The following is a 23,820-nucleotide window of genomic DNA, read 5'->3' on the forward strand; positions in this document are numbered from 1 at the left end:
CGAGGTGTGGGCGCAGCACCGAGGGTTGCGATCCCGTTGCCGGTCCCAGTCCGGTATGGGCACGATACTGAGGGTTGCGATCCGTTGCCGGACACGAAAAATGACAAAAAGGAAAAAAAAAATCTTCAATTGCTTTGTCTTAGTAATCAAATGTTAATCTGATTAAAGGAATGGTTAGTTTTCCATAGAGTTATTAACTGTCACTGCCTCAATTATTTACCAAACCATTTTTATTTTTCAGGAAGCTTTTAGGATAAATTTAAAACCTGAATCCTTTTTTAGTATGTATTTTCCCACATTTGAAATATTTATTTCAAGAGTTTGCTTTCTGGATTGAATCTTCTTGAAAAACTGAAAAACTTGGGCATTTCCTTTCTACAAAAGCCATATAATGAGCCTGAGATTTGAAAGGACCTTTATTTACATCTTAGTTCTACCATTTAGTAGTTGGGTGGTTTTGGACCAGTTATTTAATTTTTCGGAGTCTGTATTTTCACACATGTAAGTGAGATTCATAATCCCTATGCAAGGTGACTGCTTCCATTTTGGAAAAAAAAATCCTATTCTTTTGTGCTTATTGTCATTTACCATTTAGAAAAACATTGATTGTTTTTATTTACTTCTTTCTTTGAAGACTTCAGTACTTGTTTAATAGTATTCCTTTCCATTCTCACCTGTCAGCATTTTAGGCAACTGTAATATTCCCATCAAAGATCTGCTAGCCTCCTATACTTCCATTTTTATGATCTTAACCTTCTATAAAAATCATTGGCTCATATATTTTGTGCTCAAACCACAGTCTTCTATCCTTCCAATTTTTAAATTTAGGTACCCTCACTATAATAGTTTCTACTTTAGCAGTTCAAATCAAAACTTTTGTGGGGCGAACACACAGAGGAATCCAAGACCGGTGTCAGTGTTGTAGTTTTATAGCTCTTTATTTTAGTGTTGCAGCTCTTTGTTCAGTGTTACAGTGCCTCTTTTTGCTTGTAAGCAAGGAGAGCACTGGGGAGCAAGAACTCCTAAACCAGTGTCTCCCAGAACAAAGGAAAAGACCCCCTTATGTAGCCTAAATTCCTGCCCTTTTCCCTCCCAGGTTCCCATTCAGGTCCTCTTATGTAAATGAGGGATTCTGTTCTGCTAATTTGGATTGGCTGATTGTGGGACACAGTCCCTTGGTCACTTTAGGAGCCTAATTTGCCTCTGGTCCCTGGGGGGGTGTAAGACTGCTGTTATCGTCGCATAGAGGGTAGGCCCAGGAAGCAAGCAGGCTAAATCGCAGGGGCCAGAGTCTGCAGTGGAGCATAGTTTCTAAAACAGTTTCTCAAATGGAAAAGAGAAAGGCTTAACATTTAGAAAACGCTTAGGGTTCCCTGCAACAAAAACCTCAAATCCATTAATTCCCCCATGTTATTTGTAAACATCAGGTCCTATGTCTGGTGTCTTTCTTTTCTCCTTTTCTAGCTTAGACTCCATTAGAAATAGCCTTAACTTGCTAACCTTTCTTCAGTTCAATCACATCTGCCTGGCAAAATTCATATTATTGTTGAACCCAGCCATTTCATTTCTCTTCCTCTGTTTGTGACTACAGCGGCATTGCTAGTGTCAACTAGGTTATTAGTTTTACCAAGCACCCTTTGGGGTAACTATTTCATACTTATTCTGTATTCCTTAAACCTGACCTTTACCACTATTACCATTCTTCCCTGACTCTTACCCTGAAGATCTTGCTGCTTATCTCAGAGAAGTGGAAGTTATCAGACAGTAATACCTTTATGTACTTATTTTTCTTACCACATCAGCTGTGTACATGTCACTGTGTTTATACCAATCCTCTCTCAGTCTAAAATAATAAAGATCCTCCTTCTGTCAAAAGCCAGTCCCTAATTGTGCTCTAAGTCTAATTTTTTCGGCATTTGTCATTCTTAACTGCTTAATTATTCTTGAATTTATTTCCTGGAGTTTTTGTTATATGCCATGCACTATTCTACATCCTGGATACATAACAGTGAATAAACAGACCAAGCCTTACTCTCATGGAATTTCTAGTGGGGAGAAGTTGGACAATTAATCCAACAATTAATCGGACAATTATCAGTTTATCAAATAATTTATTCGCCTAGTCAAAAGTGCTATGAAGAAATAAATGCCCTTAACAAAAAGTGATCACAGCATGATAATGATGGTTGGACAATTAATCCAACAATTAATTGGACAATTAATTATCAATCAAATAATTTATTCATCTAGTCAGAAGTGCTATGAAAAAATGCCCTTAAAACGTGATCATAGTATGATGATTGTGGTCTTTATAGTATCTAGCTGCATAACTTACAAGTCACAGTTTTTTTATTAAGGAGGGAGAGGTACTGCTCTTGACTAGTATGTATTGTAAAATTTAGTTAATTTTATACTGTTTCATATGCATATCAATAAATGTCCTTTAATGTTTGATTTCGTATATTCATCAGTGAATATTTTTGTCATGGAAGAGAAATGAAGTGTTTAGAGGGGTATCTTTTTTTTTTTTGCTTTTGAAACACCTTTTGAATTACTGTTTTGCATGCTTACGTAACTTCGTGAGAGTGGACTTTTTACAGCCCATATTCAGTCATCCTATATTTAGTCAAAGTAGAAGAGAAATGCATAAACATTTATATGGAATTAGAGAAACAGTCCAGTTTTTTCTTTAAATACTTATTTGTTAAAAAATACTTATTTACTATATAGGAATTGACATAAAGTTTGTGGGATTTTGTTTATGTAATTAAAAAACAAAACATGAGAAATGCAGGATGCAGGTTTAGGGTATGTATATAAGTGGGTGAGGGTGGGGAGAGTCATTTTCTTAGAATTCATTGAGTATCCTGTCTAAAAATAGCAACACCATACCATAGTATTTCCTATTGCCCTTTCCTTGCTTTATCTTTTCTTTTTTGTACTAATCTCTAAAGTACTGTATATATTACTTAATTAGCTTGTTAATTGTTTGTCTATCTTAGTAGAATGTAAACTCTGCAAGGGCATAGATTCTTGTCTGTTTTTTTTTTTTTTTTTTTTAATTTTTATTTTGTCAATATACAATGTATATGATTATTCTTTTACCCATGAATCCTCAGCTCCTAGGGATGGTGCCTAATAGGCGATCAGTAAATATTTCTGATGAATGTGAACAGATTTCCATGATTTTAAATGTCTGTCTTCCAATTTGGGTAGGGACCCACTGCATCTCTGTTTACCACTCTATCTGTAGTATCTATCACAGTAATTGCAAATACGTGCTTAATAAATATTTGATGAATGAATAAATGTAATATATATAAATTGGCACTTAGTAGGTGATCAATCTCTTGAATGAAGGTAAAAATATGTGAAGACTTACTAATGTACTGGTTTGCCATATAAAGATAGTATCTTTAGTACCTATAATGTTTGGAATTGCTTGAAATCTTGATTTTGTCCTGTTTATAATTAGTTAAGTCTCACATTTCAGATACTAATGACAGAGTTGACTTTTTTCTCTACCACTCTTAAAAGTTTTTGAAAGAAAAAGCATTATTCTTATTTGTTGTAAACCGTTTCCTGCATATTGACGTGATTAATTTTAGAATTGATGGATATTCTTATGCTGTGTAGGAATTCTTTATTTCATAAAGTCATCTGTCAAAAACCTGGTGAAAGAATTCCATCAAGTAAATGTACAAGAATGACAGAATTTGGAAATTACCATTTTGTAACTCTAAAGAAATAATTGATTGAGATAACTATTATCGTGGAATCCCATGAGGTGAAAAGTTTATGGGAAATTAGGTATTTGCAGGATCCCAGGTATCATCTCATAGATTATTTGTTGATCATGAGTGAAAAACACAACTTTACAATGGAGGAATCACTGAACTCACTAATCAATGTTAGCTGTACTAAGAGTGGATATTGTGTGCCTTAATGTATGGATTAATGTGATACAATATGAAATATCCAGCATTTCCTACAAACCTAGAATATGTTGAACCTAAATCTGACCAAGCTTTATAGCTAATTCGTAAGAAAAACAGAGGATAGAACAAATAGACATCACAAGTAAGAAAGAAGATAATTTTGGAAAATGGATCACTCTGTAGGACAACTGACTCATCTCTTCAAGTCAGTTGTGTGGGGGAAAAAAAGTGGGGGCAGTTGAGATATTTCACAAAAGATTCTGATGAGAAAAACAGCTAAATGTAATTTGTGGACCTTGTTATGTTAAAAACCATAAAAATGGTAGTTGAACAGAGATGACTAAAACAAACCTGACATTTAGGAAAAGCCACTTAAAAAAAATGAAAAACTTGTGAATATGTACTGTATATACTATTGTGAATATTTAGAAAAGGTTTAGCCACCTCTTAAGACATTTTTATAAAGAGAGCAAGTATAGAAATGAAAAATTGTTCAATCAACAAGAGTGCTTCAGTTTCTTTCAGAGCCCTTTAGATCAGGTATTCCCAATTTTACAGGTCGCAAAGACCTAGGAAAATTCACTCAGATGACCTTTTCTTGTTTATAGTATTTTGAGTGAGCAATGCTTCTGTTACTCTTCAGCAGAGGTGCCAAAAATACCAGTCTCAGGGATTAAAAAAAGCATTGAGGCTTTTGAGCCAGATGTGGAGAGTTCCTGAGGGTGTAAGCTCAAATCTTTCAGTTTACAGTATAAAAGACCACAGTATAAAAAAATCTCAACAAGAGGGTCTTATGCTAAAGAATTATGAACTACAGACCATAGAGTTCTTTGGTTTTTTTTTTAAATTATTTCACGATTTATTAATATTCAGATTGAAAAAGGAGCCTTAGAGCCACAAATTAAAGTAATTGGCACATTTGTTTTATTTACTTATTTAAGACAAACTAGGTTTTTGAATTTTTTCCTTTTTGTTCATTCCATCACACTGAAAAGGAGGAAAACAAAAATGGTCTTTGGTTGTATTTAAAGTATTTTGTTATACTCAAGTTCTTTGTGAAACTGAAGAGGCCTTTCAGGCACACCTGAAAGTACCATTGCTATTTCTTCATGCACTGAGACTATGGCTTCTGTGTAGTCAGAAAATAAGGTCAGTGATGCTACTGATGGGGTGAGGTTATATGGAATTTGACAGATAAGGAGAGATTTTGATTCTTTGTGGAAAAGTCATTGCTGATGAAGCCAAATTGATAGTGTGAGTACAGGTATTTGTAAATAATCAGGTACAGTCCTAGATCCAGAGATAATGCTCTATCAAAATTTGGATGATGTGTCGCTCCCTACATTTTTACTTAGGAAAATTGGCTTGAATGTATGTCAAGTATTATCTTTGAATATGAGGAATTGACCACGTGTGGTTAGCTGCCAACTTAGTTATCAGGTGAAAAGTTCTTCAGTGAATCATTTGAATTTCCACTCCCCCATACACACACAACAGAAAGACTTCTGAAATGAATAAAGAGTGCTAGTCTCATGATAGAAGTTTATTACTGAATTTATATGAACCATGTGTAATCTGAAACTTAGTTAAGTGAAGTTTTATTTCACACACAAAAAATGATTTCTTTGCATTGAAATAATTTCACTTAAAAAAGAAGAAACTGGAAAAGTCCTTAATTGGCCAAATTTTTAGGTATTATCTCCAAGTGAAATGAAAAAACTAAGTTACCAGAGAAATGGTTCTTTCTACCTAGACTCTAGAAGTGATTCCCTTAAGTTGCTCTTGTTTTTCATAGTTCTTCTTTTTCCAGTTATAAGCACATAGATTTTGTAGGAATTTTTAAAAAAAATTTTATAGCAGTTTTAAATGTGCCAGTTTGAACCGTATTTTTACCATTTTTATAATTCAAAAATGGTAGAATTATGGCGGTTTTGTGTAACTTAATTTAAATAAGCTCAAGAAAGATTCTCATGGTTGGGGTAAATCCTTTTTTTTGATGGCTGGCTGGTACGGGGGAATCCCTTGTTCTTGGTGTTACAATACCGTGCCCTAACCAACTGAGCTAACAGGCTGGCCAGCCCAGTAAATTCATTCTTTTATTTGAAGAAGATAATGTTGCTCAGAGTAACTTTTGAGATTACTTTGAATTTAGAGAATTTCTTATTACTTGTTATTTCTTATTGTTTGTTATTGTTACAATTTGACAAGAAACATAAGATGGCATAGATAAAACAGTGGGTTTTAGGCACATAATAAATTTGTCCACAGAGATGATGGTAATTGAATACATCCTTAAGTTAAAGCTGTAGATCGTGATACACAGAATTATAGTTTTATAAATAAAATCCCCCAAAGGATGGACCACTTTTCTATCCAGTGTTTGATTTCTTGTTTTATAATATTCTTTAATTTTTAATGTCTTGTTTTTTAAACTCCAGACTGTTTCTGTCCTAAGTAGTGTGGTACAGAGATATTTCTGGGGGGCCGGCCTGGTGGCGCACTGCTGCAGTGCGCCGCTTGGGAGCGCGGTGGCACTCCCGCCGAGGGTTCGGATCCCACATACAGACCGGTTCCCGCTCACTGGCTGAGCGAGGTGCGGGAGCAATACCGAGGGTTGCGATCCCATTGCCGGTCCCGGTCCGGTCCGGGCGCGACACTGAGGGTTGCGATCCATTGCCGGACACGAAAAAAGACAAAAAGGAAAAAAAAAAAAGATATTTCTGGGGACAGGGGACTTCAAAAAGTTTGTGGAAAATGGAATTAAAAGATAATAAAAATATAAACTTTATTTCTCAACATAAACTCCATCAAGTTTAGGACACTTGTAGTAATGATATCAGCTATTTAGTCCTTCCCTAAAGAAATGAGTGTCCTGGGAATTTAACTATGTCAATGCATTCTTTTTTACATTATTAACTGGAGAAAAACGGGTGTCTTTTAAAGATTTTTTTAAGATTAGGAAACAAAAAAGTCAGAAGGAGCCAGATCAGGACTGTAAGGTAGATGCCTAATGATTTCCCATCAAAAATCTGGTAATATTGCCATTGTTTGTTGAAGGAATGAGCAGGAGCATTGTCCTGGTAAAGAAAAACTTTCTGGTGAAGCTTTCCCAAATGTTTTTCTGGTAAAGCCTTGGCTAACTTTCTCAAAAGTTTCACGTAGGAAGCAGATGTTATTGTTCTTTGGTCCTCCAGAAAGTCAAAGGCAAAATGCCTCAGAGCATCCCAAGAAACTGTTGCCGTGACCTTTGCTCTTGACCAGTCTGCTTTTGCTTTGACTGTGGACCACTTCCACTTCTTGGTAGCCATTGCTGTGATTGTGATTTGTACTGGTAAAGCCATGTATCATCTCCTGTTACAGTTCTTTGAAGAAATACTTCCAGGATCTTGATCCCATTTGTTTAAAATTTCGATGAAAGCTCTGCACTTGTCTGCACCTGATCTGGGTAATTTTTGTACCCATTGAGCTGAAAGTTTGGTCAACTTTAATTTTGCAGTCAGAATTATGTAAACTGAACCAGTTGAGATGTCTGTGGTATTCACTATGTTTCAGCTGTTAATTGTCAGTCCTCTTCTAGTAGGGCAAAGACAGGATTGATTAATTTTTTTCTTTGCAAATTGATGTGGATGGTCTGCCACTGCTGGCTTCATCTTCAACATTGTCTCATCGTTTTTGTTTTTTTTTTTTTTACTTTCTGGCCTCTGGCTGGTATAGGAATCCAAATCCCATGACCTTGGGGTTATAAGGCTACGCTCTAACCAGCTGAGCTAACCGGACAGCCCTGTCTCATCCCTTCTTAAAACAAGTTATCCATTTGTAAACTGCTGATTTCTTTAGGGCATTGTCCCTTTAAACTTTTCATAAAGCATCAATGATTTCACCCAAGCTTCACCATAAATTTGATGTTCTTGCTTTAATTTAAGCAGAATTCATGTTGCTCTGATAGGGGCTCTTTTCAAACTGATGCCTTATCCTTCTTAGTGCCTCAAACTAGATCCTGTTCAGACATTTTATAATGTTAGTACAAGTTTCTTTGGGTACAAAAAATTTTTGAAATTCATGCATAGTTTTTTTTGTAATACTCATTTTCCATGACCATGTTGAAGAACATTCCTATAGGATATACACACACAGAGATATACATAAACATTTATTAATTGGATGATTAACCTTCTAAAATAGAATTTGCATCAGGATTCTCTTTCCAGGGTCCTTTGCCTTCCATTTTTTTATTTATCTCCCATATTTAATTTTGAACTCTTCTTTAACTTATTCACTTTTTTCCTCCTTTATTCTAGTCTTTGCCTTCTTTTAGACTCTCTTATTATTTTTCCATTTTCTCTTGCTAGGGAAAGCAGCAACCAGGCAACAGAACTTTACATATTTTTGGACCATAGAAGGAAGCTGATTATCATGGATTGGTACAGAGGAAAACTTATTTTCATTACCTAATTACTTTTATTTTATATTGGAAAAATCATATTCCTTATGGAAAATCATGATGTTTGTGCGTCTCTGGATATCTGTGGCATCAGGACAGTTGGCAAACCACTATGTAGGAATTCAGGCAGAATGCCTATTTACATCAGCAGTATTTTATAAAATTGCTGTTGGGGGTAAGTAAGCACCATTCTTAGTGGGGGAATATTCATATATTCAAACTAAAGTTCAAATACAAAATTTGAATATTCAAATACCGATATTTAAGCTAAAGTTCTTATTATCTTGTTATCTATAAAATGAGGAAAATAGGGATGAATATAAGGTATCGATTAGAGATGATCATGTAAAAGGCTTAAAACAATCCCTAACACAAAGCAAATGCTCATTGTGTGGAAGCCATTATCAGTGAAAATTTTGTTTGTTCTTTCTTGGCTGTGGTGGGTTTATTCATTATTTCTTCCACAATCATAATTCCCATTTTGAATCCTAAATTGCTGGCCACCATTAAACTGTTACTTGTTAACTTCTTTGTTTTGTTTTACAGGCAACAATTGGCATTGACTTTTTATCAAAAACAATGTACTTGGAGGATCGAACAGTGAGTAATGTTTTCAGTGTGCAATTTTCTGCAATACTCAGGATTAGAAAACTATGATCAAAGCTATAATCAGGGCCGGCCAGTTAGCTCAGTTGGTTAGAGCATAGTGCTGATAATACCAAGGTCTGAGGTTTGATCCCCATACTGGCCAGCCACCAAAAAAAAAAAACTATAATCAATGATTGTCATCATATTTAGCAAAACTACCAAAGTTAGTTTACAGGCCTTGAAAAATACTGTTGTTACAGAGTGAGCAGTACCTAGCACTGTCATTTCTTATCCCCAAGTGAGATCCAAGGGTGGAAAGAAAGCCAAGTTATTTGTAAAACCCTGATATCCCTAGGCTTGTTAAACAAAATTTGTTGTTTTGGTTTGGAAAAATAACAGATATCTGTAAGAGAAAATTAAAAGAGAATTTTCATGAAGAAATAAGAGCTGCTGACGATCTTTTAATGCCACGCGTGAGGCATTCAGAAAGATTTCATTTGAATGTCAGATAATTTGTGAACTTCAAGATATTCTTTGTTAGAATAGGATGTATACCAAAATGACTGAATAGAAAGAAGTAATGTATATTTATTTGTTGTATTTTGTCTTCTATCCTTTGGAATGTTCCCTTTAAATACAATGTAAATTCTGTATTCTAGCCTACTACCCCTTGAAGAGATTACTGTCACCTGAACAATGAATATCTTAAAATGCACTATTTCAGGACCTACACCCAAAAAACATTATTTTATCTTACAAGTATATGAGTTTTTTCTTTTGGATGTTTTTTATTTTCTAATATATAGCCTGCCATTTCTTAAGATTTGAAAGCTTGGAAACTGCTTTATAATGGTAAGAGGCCTGTTTTTAGGCATTTTTTTCCTGTAATACAGATGAGAGAAAGTAAGTAAAGAAATTTTTGTGTATGGTTGCAAAAGGATATTTCTCCTTTTGTTACATTTATATAGACTATTCTGGGGAGAATTGTATGAAACATAAGCACAGTAGTCAGAAGACCGAATTTCAAAGCGTTCTAGACCCAATAGGAAAGAAACATTTTAGTTTCAGAGAGGCTTTCAAAGAAGTGTTAATTCCTTTACTGTGCATTGACATTTACCTTAGTTTTTCTTTTATGCTCAGTATTTGAACATAAACAGTCTACTTTTTGCCATCTGGAAGGCATAGGGATTCAAAGAGGAAGGGAAAAAGAGACGCCATATTTCTGTTTCTCTGAAATCTTTTCTCAGTGGCATTTTTCCATCATGTACCTTCAGAGCCAGCAAATTTTTATATTACTCCTTTTTGAAAAATGAGTTTTGTTATTTTCATTCCTCACCCCCCTGCAACCTCTTGCATGAGTCTGTTTTGTACTTCCTTTCCACTCTCCCCCTTTTCAAAAACATTATTTCTTTTTTCTTTTTAGTATTAGTTTTGTTTTTGTTTTTGTTTTATTTATTTTTTCCCATCCCGCAGATCAGGCTGCAGCTGTGGGATACTGCGGGTCAGGAACGGTTCCGTAGCCTCATTCCCAGTTACATCCGTGATTCTGCTGCAGCTGTAGTAGTTTACGATATCACAAGTAGGTATATTGCAACGGGTTGACCTTTCTTATTTTCTTGCTTGTTTGACTGATTTTGTTGTTAGGTACGATTGCAATTATGGGACACAGCAGGTCAAGAGCGGTTCAGGAGCTTGATTCCTAGCTACATTCGTGACTCCACTGTGGCAGTTGTTGTTTATGATATTACAAGTGAGTGGGGGGAATTATGCATTTCTCATCTTCTTTCAACCTTTAGCTAAGCTGCATGCATGTTCTTGTCTTGTGCTTGTTTTCCTTACTGGCATGTAAAAATAAGTTATATCATAGCAAACCTTATCACAGACCAGCCAGCTCAGAAATATTTGCCTTGATGTTTGTTATTGATATGCTCTCTTTCTACTGTGCCAGGTTTTTCATCCCAGAAATTTTCTTTCAGGTCCAATTATGAATCCTCTTCAAGGCTTTCTTAATATCCTAAGCCATACCATAATTATAGTTGGAAGAATATCTTCTTTTCATTTAATTTGATCTCAGATTTCTCCATAACGAAGTACAGTAATCTGCATTTTAAGCCTCTTGCCAAGTTTTTCAAATTCTCCAAGGCTTCTGTTGAGGCTATTAAAAGCTTCCGCTAGCCAGCTTTTCTCTGCTTTCCCCTTCCAGCCATTCCCTCTCTATAGAGGAAGACAGAGAAAACATGATGTACAGCTTCCTATTAATCATTTTTATTTGAGTCATATCTGGATTCTGCGACTGACTGTTACTTTGTTGCTAACAAAGTACACTTTCATTTCTTTCCTCGAAAAATCTAAAATTGGAGATAAAAGAAGTAGTGATTTGTCTTTTTCTTTTCCCCAAAGACTGAATAATGCCTTTGGCCTTTTAAGTGACTCTCAAATTTCCATGGAGCATTGGTGACTGACAGGAAAATGCTCTCTGATTGAAATTCTTTGTAAATTGGTTTATAACATACATTAGGCAACATTAAACATCATTACATATAGTGGTTTATAATTTATAAGAAATGATATATGTATATATCTTGGACTTCTTTAAAAAATCTTAAAAACTGTTGATTTGGCTTAACAATACTATTACCATACATATTTGCATATCTGCTCAATCAGAGGTCATATCTAGTAAACAGTAATTGCAGTGGCAAAATTAGAAGTTAGGTGATTGCATTCAGGGACTCTTTTTTGATAGATGCTATATGCAGTCTTTCTTCTCTTGCAGCTTTACTTCGGGTTGCTACTTGTTTTTAAAAAATGTATGTTCGTTATTGTGCATTGGCAAGTTTTGTAGCTTTAAAATGTTTGTGCTTACTTTAACCAAGGCAAATGTAACCTGGTGTATTATTCTTTAAAAACTCCAGAAATTTGGTTAAAATATTAGTAAATTGTTTCTTTTATCTGCTGTAAAAAGGGTTGAAGTACTCAGAATCCCATGCTAGAAAAGATGTATTTTGTTACAAGTGATTCTTATGCATTAAGCTAATAAACTTCAGGTTAAAGTGATCACAAACTGAGTAAGCAATGCAAACAGAGTGGTGTTGAAAGCTAAGGCTTTCTGGATGTGTTGGGACTTACTTGGCTGACATACTTTTGGAAATGCTTTCTTTGTCGTGTTTGGTATGTGTAAGTGATCAAAAAAGCATCGTGGCAATGTGACACCATATTATCTGCCATAGCTGTCCTTATATTTTAAAAAGTTTTGTTTTTGTTTTTTGTTTTTTTCAATTGCATAGTGCATTGCACTCATTTGGTCATGTCCAAAAAATTTTAAACTACTCTAAAAGGAAACTTGAGGATTTTATTCTTGTGATTTGTTTAGACCACTGACAGTTGTAGTCAGATAAAATGGAGTTATGTTGCAGGCACATTAAAAGTGAGCTCCTAATGTGCCAGACCCCTTCCAGCACCCAGGTCTTTTTGGTGGGGTGTGTCCATCACTTGGGGAAGACATTTTCAGTAACACTGATCTCTCTATCCACCCTCCTATACCAGATGTTAACTCATTCCAGCAAACCACAAAATGGATTGATGATGTCAGAACAGAAAGAGGAAGTGATGTTATCATCATGCTAGTAGGAAATAAAACAGATCTTGCTGACAAGAGGTATGGAGTGATTTTGTGTGTGAAATGTTTGGTTTCTGTGTTAAGCAGTCTTGTTATTTTTGTTCTGTGAAAGATTTTTTTGAAAAGGAGACATGTTTGATCCTTAAATTTATATCCCCCCTTTCTTTAGTGTGGGAACCTGAAATATAATTGTAAACATTAAACCCAGTCCTTAAGAGGAAGTAAGTTTTATTTTGTATAAGCCCATGTGTAAATAACTCTTGTGCAAGATTGTTTACACATGAAGCCAGTAAATATTTTGTATTTTTTAGGTCTCATAAGCATGAGCTGTGTTTTGTTAAACAGCAAACCATTTTAGAAAACACATCTAATCTTTAAAAATTGTTTATAATGATTAAATGCACACTCTTTTCTTAGTAGTCTTCTTGTAAACATTCATTGTAATTCAGTGGTGTAGAGTTTGGTTTTTTGTTTTCTTTGGGGCGGGGGGGGGGGGGTTTTTTTTAATTGTATGGTTGAGCCAGACTGTGTAGATGAGCTGAATAGCTTGATTGTAATACCTTAGTCAAATGAGCAAAGCCTATTCAGGTCACAGGATGCAAAATGTGTTAACATTCACTGTAGAACCCATGGCTTGAATATCTGCTTTTAGCATTCTTAACCAATACTGCATATTGTTTCTGTTTTAAATGGTCTTGACCATACTACTTAATAATAAGAGCTTTTGCTATTTATTATTTGCTCATTCATGACTTTGGACATTAAAATTCATATAATGAACTTGTGGTATTAATTAAAATGTTGCAAAGAAATCCAGTGTTCAAATATTTGTGGAGATGTTAAGCCCATTTCTGCCCATGGCACCTCAATTAGAATTGTTAGTAAAGTTGCAAAAGAATCTTTCTTAATTTAAAAATAAATTCAAAGTATGATTTCATCTTTTCTTTATGAAAATTTGTTTGGACATGAATTGCTGTGATATAAATTTTCACTCTTTTATTTATCTTCAATTTAAGAATTTGAAAAATTATATTGGTATATTCACTCCAGTAGAGTGCATAGGTACCTTTATTTTTAAATAGAAAAGTTGTATATCTGAATTACTTCCCTTTATAGCTAAAGTTATCTAAGGAGGATGCCTATAAGCATCTGTTCTTTTATTGCTTAATATTTCAATTGAGTGCACAAATGCTAGAAACTTATCTAAGTTATATTTACGGTAATTTTTCTTTAAGGTAATGTGTATCGGTTGCTTTGGAATTACTGTCTTTCTCAGTAATTTTTGCCAGACTGTCACCTCTAAGCTATTCATATTTAAAAGATTAGAGCTTGTTCATTTTACTAAAATAATTTTCAAATGAGTAAAAGATTTAGATGCTTTTTAAAAAAAATATTAAAAGAAAATCATTTGGTAATAGGTGGTCTTTTATAAGCATGACATAAAATCCTGAAACCATAAGGGAAAGATTAATAAGTTTGTATATATAAATATAAAGAGCATATTCACCTATTCGATTGGCCAGGATTCATAAGATTGATAATATACAGTATTGTCAAAAGTTTGGATAAACAAGAGCTCTCATACACTGAAAATGTAACTATATACAATTTGGGGGGAAAACAGTTTGACAGTATCAGAAGTTTTAATTTTTGCTTTCTTGTGTTTTACTTTTTTGATGGCTGGCTGGTACAGGGATTGAACCCCAGACCTTGGAGTTATTAGCACCATGCTTTAACCAAGTGAGCTAACTGGCCAGCCCCCTGTATCAGAATTTAAAATACTTATTGACTCCAATCCACCTCCAGTATCCCACAGATATGCTCACAGGAATGTGAAAAGATGACCATACTGGAATGTTTCTTACAACATTATTTGTAATACTAAAAAATTAAAATCAGTCTCAGTGTCCCTTACTAGCAGATTATATAAATAGTATTTTATAAACAAAATACTTTGTAGCCACTGAAGAATTTATTGATGTGAGACCAAATGTCTAATGCATGAAGCTTAGAAAAGCACTTGATCAGTGTGTATATAGCATGCTATCCTGACATTCTAAAACCAGGAAGGATTTCTGCCTGTAATCTTTACCTTGTAGGGTTTACAGGCTAGTGTTATATGTATAACTTTTAAGTCTTAAGAGAAAATTGTCAAAAAAAAAATGATAAAGACATTTAACTTTGAATTTTTTTGTTTTTATTAAAATATCTTTTTCTGATTATAAAAGTACTCAATTTAAAAGATCAATCAAGGGCCAGCCCCGGTGGCGCACTGCTACAGTGCGCCGCTTGGGAGCGCAGTGGCGCTCCCACTGAGGGTTCGGATCCCACATGCAGACCGGTTCCCGCTCACTGGCTGAGCGAGGCGCGGGAGCAACGCCGACACTGAGGGTTGCGATCCGTTGCCGGACACGGAAAAAAAAAAGACAAAAGACAAAAAAAAAATAAAAATAAAAAAATAAAAATTGCATTACTGAATGTCACCTTTGCTTGTCTTACTGAATGTTACCAGCTTCTATTGTTTTTTTTTTTTTTCCTTTTTGTCTTTTTTCGTGACCGGTAACGGGATTGCATCCCTTGGTGTCGTGCCTGTACCGCGACCGGCAGCGGGATCGCAATCCTCGGTGTCACGCCCGCACCGCACTCAACCAGTGAGCGGACCAGTCTCTATATGGGATCTGAACCCTCGGCGGGAGCACTGCCGCGCTCCCAAGCGCCGCACTCTACCGAGTGCGCCACCGGGCCGGCCCAAATTCAGATATATTTTGAAGATAGAGCTGTCAGGATATACTCATGCAGTGGATGGAATACATATTGATGGGTGGAATGTAGGGTCTGAGAGAAGGAACTGTTGAGGATGATAATCTAAATTTTTAGCCTAAGTAACTCATTAACTGAGGTGAGAGAGACTGCCTCAAGGGCTGATTTGGGAGAGAATATCATGACTTTAGTTTGGTCATGTTAAGTTTAGAATTGCTATTAGATATCTAAGTGAAGATGTCAGGCAGTTGGATATATTAAAGTAATGGTTCGGGCCAGATATATGTGTTTGAGAATCAGCATATAGATGGTATTTAAAACCATGAGACTGCATGAGATCACCAAGGGAGTGATTGAGGGTTGAGAAGAGATCCAAGGAGTACATTTTAGGGCATCCAATATTTAAAACAAGGTTTCTCAACCTTGGTGCTATTGACATTTTGGGCCAGATAACTTTTCTTGTGGGGGACTGTCCTGTGCATTGTAGGATATTTAGCAGCATCCCTGGCTTCTGACAAGTAGCTACCAGTAACACACACACAACACCAGGTTATGACAACTAAAGCTTTCTCCCAAAATTTCCCCTGATTGAGAACCACTGATTTAGAAGTTAAGGAAATGAGGAGAAACTGTCAAAATAAACCAGAAGGAGAAATTGGCCACAAAAGTAGGAGGAAAACCAGTTAGAGTGTTCTGGAGGCCAAGTGTAATAAATGTTTCAAGAAGAAGACAGTGTTTAATTGCACCAAATGCTCTTCGAGGTCAGATAAAATGAAGACTGAGAACTAACCATTGGATTTAGAAGTTTGGAGATTATTAGTGACATTGACAAGTACTCACACTGTAATAGTGGGGTTGAAAATCTGATCGTAGTAGAGTCAAGATAGAACACCCCCACCCCTCTGAAGTTATAAAATGACATTTTTGTAATAGCAAAAAAAAAAAAAAAAAAAAAATCTAGGCATAGCTATAACATATACTACTCAAAACCCACACAAGGATAACTATAAAACATGAAGGGCTCAGTATAAATTTGAAAATATTGAAAGACATATTATGTTCTTTGATAGGGAAACTTAATATAAAGACGTTAGTTTTCCCTAAGTTCATTTCTGATTTAACAAATCCCAGTAACCAAATGCTACCAGTTGTTATTTGTTCCTAGAGCTAGACTAATTTGAATCAAGAATAGCCATTAAAACTCTGAAAACAAAGAGCTCTGATGAACTCCTGGCCCTTTCAGATAAGACATATTATAAAGCCTCTGATTAAAACAGTATGATCTTGGGCCGGCCCGGTGGCGCACTGGATAAGTGCGCCGCTTGGGAAGCGCGGCGGCGCTCCCGCCCGAGGGTTTGGATCCCACATACAGACCGGTTCCCGCTCACTGGCTGAGCGAGGCGCGGGGGCAACACCGAGGGTTGCAATCCCGTTGCCGGTCCCCGGTCCGGTACGGGGGCAACACTGAGGGTTGCGATCCGTTGCCGGACACGGAAAAAGACAAGACCAAAAAAAATAAAAAATAAAAAAAATAAAACAGTATGATCTTGGTGCATGAATAGTATACAGAAAAATACAACAGAGTAGAAAATCTAGAAATAGACCTGATTGTATATGGAAATTAAGTATAAAGATGGCACTTGAAAGCAGTGGAGAAAATGAACTATGTAATAAACTGATTGGGATAACTGATTAACTGTATAGAAAAAGATAAAATTGGTTCAAGTCCTTATACCACAGTAGGACAATTCCAGAGGGATCAGAGATGTAAACATAAAAACAAAATAAGTACTAACTGAATTCTGGTACTTAATAAGATAGTTTTTAACTATCTGAAAAGAAGCTCAGTCTTGTGCTTACTGAAATACAAATAAAAACTACACTGAGAAACATTCTTGCCTCTCAGATTGTCAGAATTCTAAGTTTGCTGAAATCTTCTGCTAGCAAGGCTGAAGGAGAAACAGGTACTATGATAAATTGTTGGGGCAATGCAGAATGATATAACCCCTATGGGGGAGAGAGGGTGAATTTTGGCAGTATCTAACACATGTTTATCCTTTGATGTGAAAATCCCATTTCTAGGAATCTCTCCAAGATGCATTGGTAAGAATACAAAAAGACATATACAAGACTACTTGCTGTAGCATTATTTGTAATATGTAATTTCTAAAGACTTTAAGCAACCCAAATGCCCACAAAAGGGAAGTGATTTGACAAACTTATATACATCTTTGTAAATGAGTACTAGGCAGATGTAAAAAGGAATGAGAAATATGTATATTACTATGGAGTGAATCTCCAGGGTATATTTCTACGTGAAAAAAAGTGAGGTGAAGTAGTATGTAACATATGCTACAGTTTGTTTAAGAAAGAGGGAGATACAGATGTATGTACATATTATTAAAAACAAAATGAAAAGACAAATTATAAGTTTAAAGAAAATGTTAACCTATGGGGAGAGGGAGAAATTAAGGTGGAGTGACAGAGATAGAAACTTGTTTTGTAGATTTGACTTTGGAATTGTGTATTATAATTTTTAAAAAATTAAATAAAATAAAAAACAGTTCCTAAAAATGAAAATGAAACTATTCAAAGTAACCTAAAAATAGTACACTGACTATACATCCATAGAGATCTCCTAGGATAAAAAGAACTGCAAAAAATCTTAATTGTTTTTAGTAAACATGTTGATGATATTGTTGGGTATTGTTATTTCAAAACTGCTGTGTGGGGGCCGGCCCGGTGGCGCACTGGAGAGTGTGCTGCTTGGGAGCGCGGCGGCGCTCCCGCTGAGGGTTCGGATCCCATGTGGAGACCGGTTCCCGCTCACTGGCTGAGCGCGGTGCAGGCGTGACACCGAGGGTTGCGATCCCGTTACCGGTCAGTAAAAAAGACAAAAAGGAAAAAAAAATGTTGTGTGTATTCTGCATAAAATAAGTGAATAATTTGTTTAATGATTGTGTCTTTGGGAACTGCGATTTTGGGCATGGGAGAAACATACAGATCATTAAAGTTAAATAAAAACTTGTAGATCTGAATATAAGTAGTAAAGTGTCAGTATGAATTCATGATTTTTTTAAGCATGAAAATATTTAATATTTTCTAGCTTAATCTACTAAAAGACCCAAACTAGGATCAGTGAGCCCAGACTATATCTAAATACCATTTCTCTCTAATGGAACCAAGACTTCTTGAAGAAATGACAGATTTGGAGCCTGGGCTAGAAAATGTAAAAAATAAGTCTGGAATATTTTGTTATACCATAAATCAAGAAAGTTATTAAAAACTTATTGGGGTCTGTCAAAGAAAGCTCTACTGGTCAAAGTTACAAAAATTTGAGAATCAGTAATTACAAAATATGTTTAAATCCATGAGTCATAATGATATTATACTTATGGGGAAAACACATTGGTGACCCTTGGAAGATACCAGAGACTGACTTGAACTTTATTCTCCCTTTCCTTTTCTCCCTTCTTTATTTTCCTGTGTGAGTACCTCAGATAACCAAGTAGTTGAGAAAATTTCTCTTTAAAGAAGTATTTCATTTGCTATAAATGACATTTAGGGATAAGTGACAGAACCCAAATAAAATCTATAGATTCAATGATAATATATTTATGTTAATATCCGAATTTTAATAATTGTACTGTGGTACAATGACCTCGTTTTTAGGAAATTCACACTGCAGAAATACTTAGGGCCTGAAGGTCTACAGATTGACAGTTTATTTTCATACTGTTAAGATGTGTTTTTAAGAATTTATGTATACACATATACAGAGAGAACAAAAGGATAAAATAAGCAAATGTAGTAAAATGTTAGCAGTTGGAGTGTTATGTAAGAGAATGTCCTTGTTTTTAGAGAGTGGAAAATTTCTAGAATATCTAGTAGATGAGAAAGGAATGGGATCTAGTATGTAGGAGTAAGGACAATTCCTTTGTAGTAATGGGATTAAATGCAGACTATAAGGGCACACATGCAGGTAGATCAGTAGATAGATGTGATGGAATCTTGTGGAAATTCTCTTCCATTGCTCAATTATCTGTGTGATAGGAAGCAGGGTTTGTCAGCTGATAGTTTAGATCTGTTTAATTAGAACATTTGCATATACATTGTACACATGTGTACCAGGTAGGCACTAGGAATGCCAAGATAAATGAGATAATCTTGTACTTGCAGAACTCATAATTTGAAATGCACTGCTTATTATAATGTATCACAAAATGTCCTTTAAAAGAAATGTTAAGGGCCGGCCTGGTGGCGCACTGGATAGTGCGCCGCTTGGGAAGCGTGGTGGCGCTCCCGCCCGAGGGTTCGGATCCCACATACAGACCGGTTCCAGCTCACTGGCTGAGCGAGGCGTGGGAGCAACACCGAGGGTTGCGATCCCGTTGCCGGTCCCTGGTCCGGTACGGGGGCAACACTGAGGGTTGCGATCCGTTGCCAGACACGGAAAAAAAGACAAAAGACAAAAGACAAAAAAAAAAAAAAAAAAAGAAAAGAAAGAAATGTTAAAGTATTAATATTTTGTATTAAGAGGCTTTACCATACATGTTTTTCACTTACTTGTTCCACTTATAGAAACCTACAAAATCCAACCCAAGGAAATAACCCATAGTGGACAAAATATTAAACACAAAGATATTTACAGCAACATTTTATATAGTAGTGTAAAATTTGAAAACAACTTCCATTTTGTAGAGATGGTTATCTAAATTATAGTAGCAAATCAACAGATTGTCATACATAAAAATTATTTTACACAAAGTTTTGAATTACAAGACCAAATGTTTATGATCTAATATTAAGGGAAAGAAGCAGGCTATTAAGTTTTTAGTAGTAAAAAAATTACCGGATGAGCTCAGCCAAGTAAAAGCAAACCAGTAAAAAATGTCTTTTAAGAAAATTGTTTAGTTAAGTATAACATACACACAGAACAACACACACAAAAAAGTGTTGTAGATTAAAAATTTTCAAACTAATCTTGCCTATATAATCAGCATCTATATTAAGAATAGTTATTTTCAGAACTTTGTTTATAATCTTTACAATTTCATCTTTCAAAGATGAAAATTATTCATTTATTAATAATTCATTTGTTTATCTGTTTTTATTTTTCTACAGGCAAGTGTCAATTGAAGAGGGAGAGAGGAAAGCCAAAGAGCTGAATGTTATGTTTATTGAAACTAGTGCAAAAGCAGGATATAATGTAAAGCAGGTAAGCAGGTTGAAGCCAAATTGAAAACCATAGCATGAAATAATTGTATGATTGTTGTGTGAGTATTCTGTTTTCTAGTGTAAGGTTTTTTTTCCAATTAGCAACACCAGGCCTCATAGAGTAGCAACATGTTTGAACAGTGAAAAAATGTAAATGTGGTATATTAGTCTGTTTCTTTTGTTTATAACAAAATACCTGGAACTTGGTAATTTATAAGAAAATGAAATTTATTGCAGTTTCAGAGGCTGGGAAGTCCAAAGTCCAGGGAACACATCTGGTGAGGGTCTTCTTTGGTGGTAGCTTCACAGCAATGCAGGGGTGTCATGTGATAGAAAATAGCAGAGCAGAGACAGAGAGACTCTCACATGCTGTCCTTTTCAAGCCCTCAGAACCATGCCAATGAACTAGGGCATGGCCTTCACAATCCAGTCAGCTTTCCAAGGCCCCACCTTACAATCATCATAATAGGATCCCCATTCTCTCAAGACTGTCACAGTGGGGACCAGATTTCTAGTACCTGGAACTTTAGGGGACACAATTTAAGCTTCATTGAGTTTGGGAGGGACACTTAATCCACAGCATTCTTCCCCTAGCCCCCGCAAACTCATGTCCTTTTCACATACAAATACATTCATTTAGTCCCCAGGTCTTGTTTCAACTCAAAAGTCCAAAGGTCACAGTCCCATCTGTGAATTCAAAACAAGTTATCTACTTCCAAGATACAATGGTGGAACAAGCATAGGGTACATATTCCCATTTAAAAAGAGGGAAATAGGGCAAAAGAAAGGTGTAAAAGGTCCTAAACAAGTCCAAAACCTAGTGGGACAGGAATTAAATATCAAAGCTGGTGAATCACATACCTTGATTTCATGTTCGATGTCCTCTGCATGTTGGTGTGGAGTTAGGTCCCTAAGTCCTCAGGCAGTTCTACTCCTGTGGCTTTCCTGGTCTGAAGCCGTGCTTCAGCTCTCGCAGGCTGGCATTGCATGCTGGTAGATTCACAGTTATAGGTTCTTCATGGTCATCTTGCTCCCACAGCTCAACAGGCATGGCCTTGGTGGGATTTTTCTGCTGCAACTCCAGCCCCCCATTTCCTCTCTGCATTGCTCTAGTGAAGACTCTATGCTCTGACTCCACCTCTGGGACAGATCTCTTCCTGGGCCCCCAGGCTTTTCCATACATCCTTTGAAATTGAGGTGGAGGCTCCTAAGCCTTCACAGCTTTGGCGTTTTGTAAGTCTCCAGACCTAATACCACATGGACACCGCCAAGGCTTCTGGTTTGTATTTTCAAAAGCTGCAGGTCCAGGCACACTTGGAGCCAATTTATCCACAGCTAGAGCAGCCAAACCAGCTAGGGTCCTTGTATGGGGAGCAGTATCCTGAAGTGGCCCTGGGCAACAAGCCCATGGAGGGCACCTCGGGCCTGTTCCAAGACCATTCAGTCTGCCTAGGCCTCTGGACCTGTAATGGAAGACACAACCTCCAAGGTCTCTGAAATGCCTTCAAGGTCTTTTCCTTCTCATAATCCCTATCTTATATACTCATCTCCTTAGTAAAGGGTCCCTGGATACACCCTTGCTTTTGTGGCCAGGCTGAATGTTTTCCAATTTTTTGTTCTCTGCTTTTGAATTATAAATTCTGGCTTTACCTCATGCCTTTTCTGCCATAACTCAGCATAGGCTGTTGTAAGTAGCCATGCAGCTTTCTTAATGCTTTGCTGCTTAGAAATTTCTTCTGCCAAATACCCTGGTTCAGTTCCACCTTCTATAAAACTTTTGGGCATGAACAGAATGCAGCCAGGTTCCTTTCTAGTTCATAGCAAGGGTGATCTTTGCCCCAGTTTCCAGTAACTCCTTTCTCATTTACAGCTGAGATCTCCTCAGTATGGCCTTTGCTATCTGTATTTCTATCAGCATTCTGCTCACCACCATTTTACCAGTCTTTAAGAAATTCCAAACTTCCCCTGGTTTTCTTGTCTTCTAAACTCTCACCAGCAGCTAGGCTTTTTCTAGCCTGCTCCTTCACATTCTTGCAGCTTCTCCTCAACACCCAGTTCCAAAACTGCTTCCATATTTTCAGATATTTGTTATAAGCAACACCCTACTTCCCTGGTACCAATTTTGTGTATTAGTCTGTTTCTGCTGTTTATAACATAAATACTTAGAACTGGGTAGTTTATAAGAAAGTGGAATTTATTGTTTATGGTTTCAGAAGCTGGGAAGTCCAAAATCCAGGGAACACATCTGGTGAGGATCTTCTTTGGTGGTGGCTTCACAGCAATGCAGGGGTCTAACATGGCAGAAAATAGCATAGCAGAGAAATAGAGACTCTCATGTGCTGTTCTTTTAAAGCCCTCAGGACCACACCCATGAACTAGGGCATGGCCCTTTCAGTCCAGTCACATCTCCAAGGCCCCATCTTTCAATCCTCACAATAGGATTCCCCACTTTTTCAATAGTGTCACAGTGGGGGCCAGATTTCCAATACCTGGAACTTTAGAGGACACAATTAAGCTTCATTGAGTTTGGGGGTGGGGGGCATTCAACCCACAGCATGTGGCATTGTCTTTAGAAAAAGAGAAAAGACTTGTCAAACTTTTCAGGTTATACACAGAACAGCCATTTCGTTACAATTTGCAAGATTTATGGTTGCAAATTTGTATACTTAATATTTTCATTACATTCCTACTACATTGTTTTAAAGGTAAATTTTCCTTATTTCAGAGTTTGACGGCAAGACTATGATAAATTAAACCAAGTATTTGCAAGTATTTGTTGTCAGTAATGGTGTTTTGCTTGTCGTTGTGAAAGTACATCCTTTTTACTTTCTCCTTAATATACTGCTGGTATTTGAACAGTCTTTATAACATGTGTTTTGTGGGGAAAGAGGGCAGAAAAATATCAGGAGATCTTGCATTATCAAACTGTTTTCTGCAAGATGGATCAGCCAAAAATTCACCTGATTAATTCTTCAGGGCTACATATACAGTGTAGTGGTCCTGGATTTCTAGGATTTATAGACCAATAATTATTTTTAAATTGAAGGTGACCAGCAGAGGGTTAAAGTTAAAATCCTTTATACTTTATAGCTCACTTGGTTAGAGTGCGGTGTTAGTAACAACAAGGTGAAGGGTTCAGATCCCTGTACCAGCCAGTCACCAAAAAAAAAAAAAAATAAAATCCTTTAAATAAATAGAGCTTTATGAAAAGTTCTTTATATTGTTTTCATTTTGTCACCTTATTTCCCATCCATTCT

The 23,820-nt window shown here is 36.2% G+C and overlaps 1 protein-coding gene across 2 annotated transcripts in view; it reads left to right on the forward strand.

Moving 5' to 3' along the window:
- Positions 1–23,820, forward strand: part of RAB6C (RAB6C, member RAS oncogene family) — an 86,828-nt gene that overhangs the window by 45,151 nt on the left and 17,857 nt on the right. The window contains exons 3-6 of one of the 2 annotated variants that reach the window (XM_008579449.1): positions 8,926–8,979; positions 10,441–10,546; positions 12,514–12,625; positions 20,471–20,564. In XM_008579449.1, the coding sequence (XP_008577671.1) occupies positions 8,926–8,979; positions 10,441–10,546; positions 12,514–12,625; positions 20,471–20,564 (366 nt within the window). Of the gene's footprint in view, positions 1–8,925; positions 8,980–10,440; positions 10,547–10,611; positions 10,718–12,513; positions 12,626–20,470; positions 20,565–23,820 lie in introns of both variants that reach the window. The other variant, XM_008579448.1, reaches the window with a different exon arrangement.

This window comes from Galeopterus variegatus, unplaced genomic scaffold (assembly GCF_000696425.1).
Source record: "Galeopterus variegatus unplaced genomic scaffold, G_variegatus-3.0.2 Scaffold1888, whole genome shotgun sequence".
NCBI classification, from domain to species: domain Eukaryota; kingdom Metazoa; phylum Chordata; class Mammalia; order Dermoptera; family Cynocephalidae; genus Galeopterus; species Galeopterus variegatus.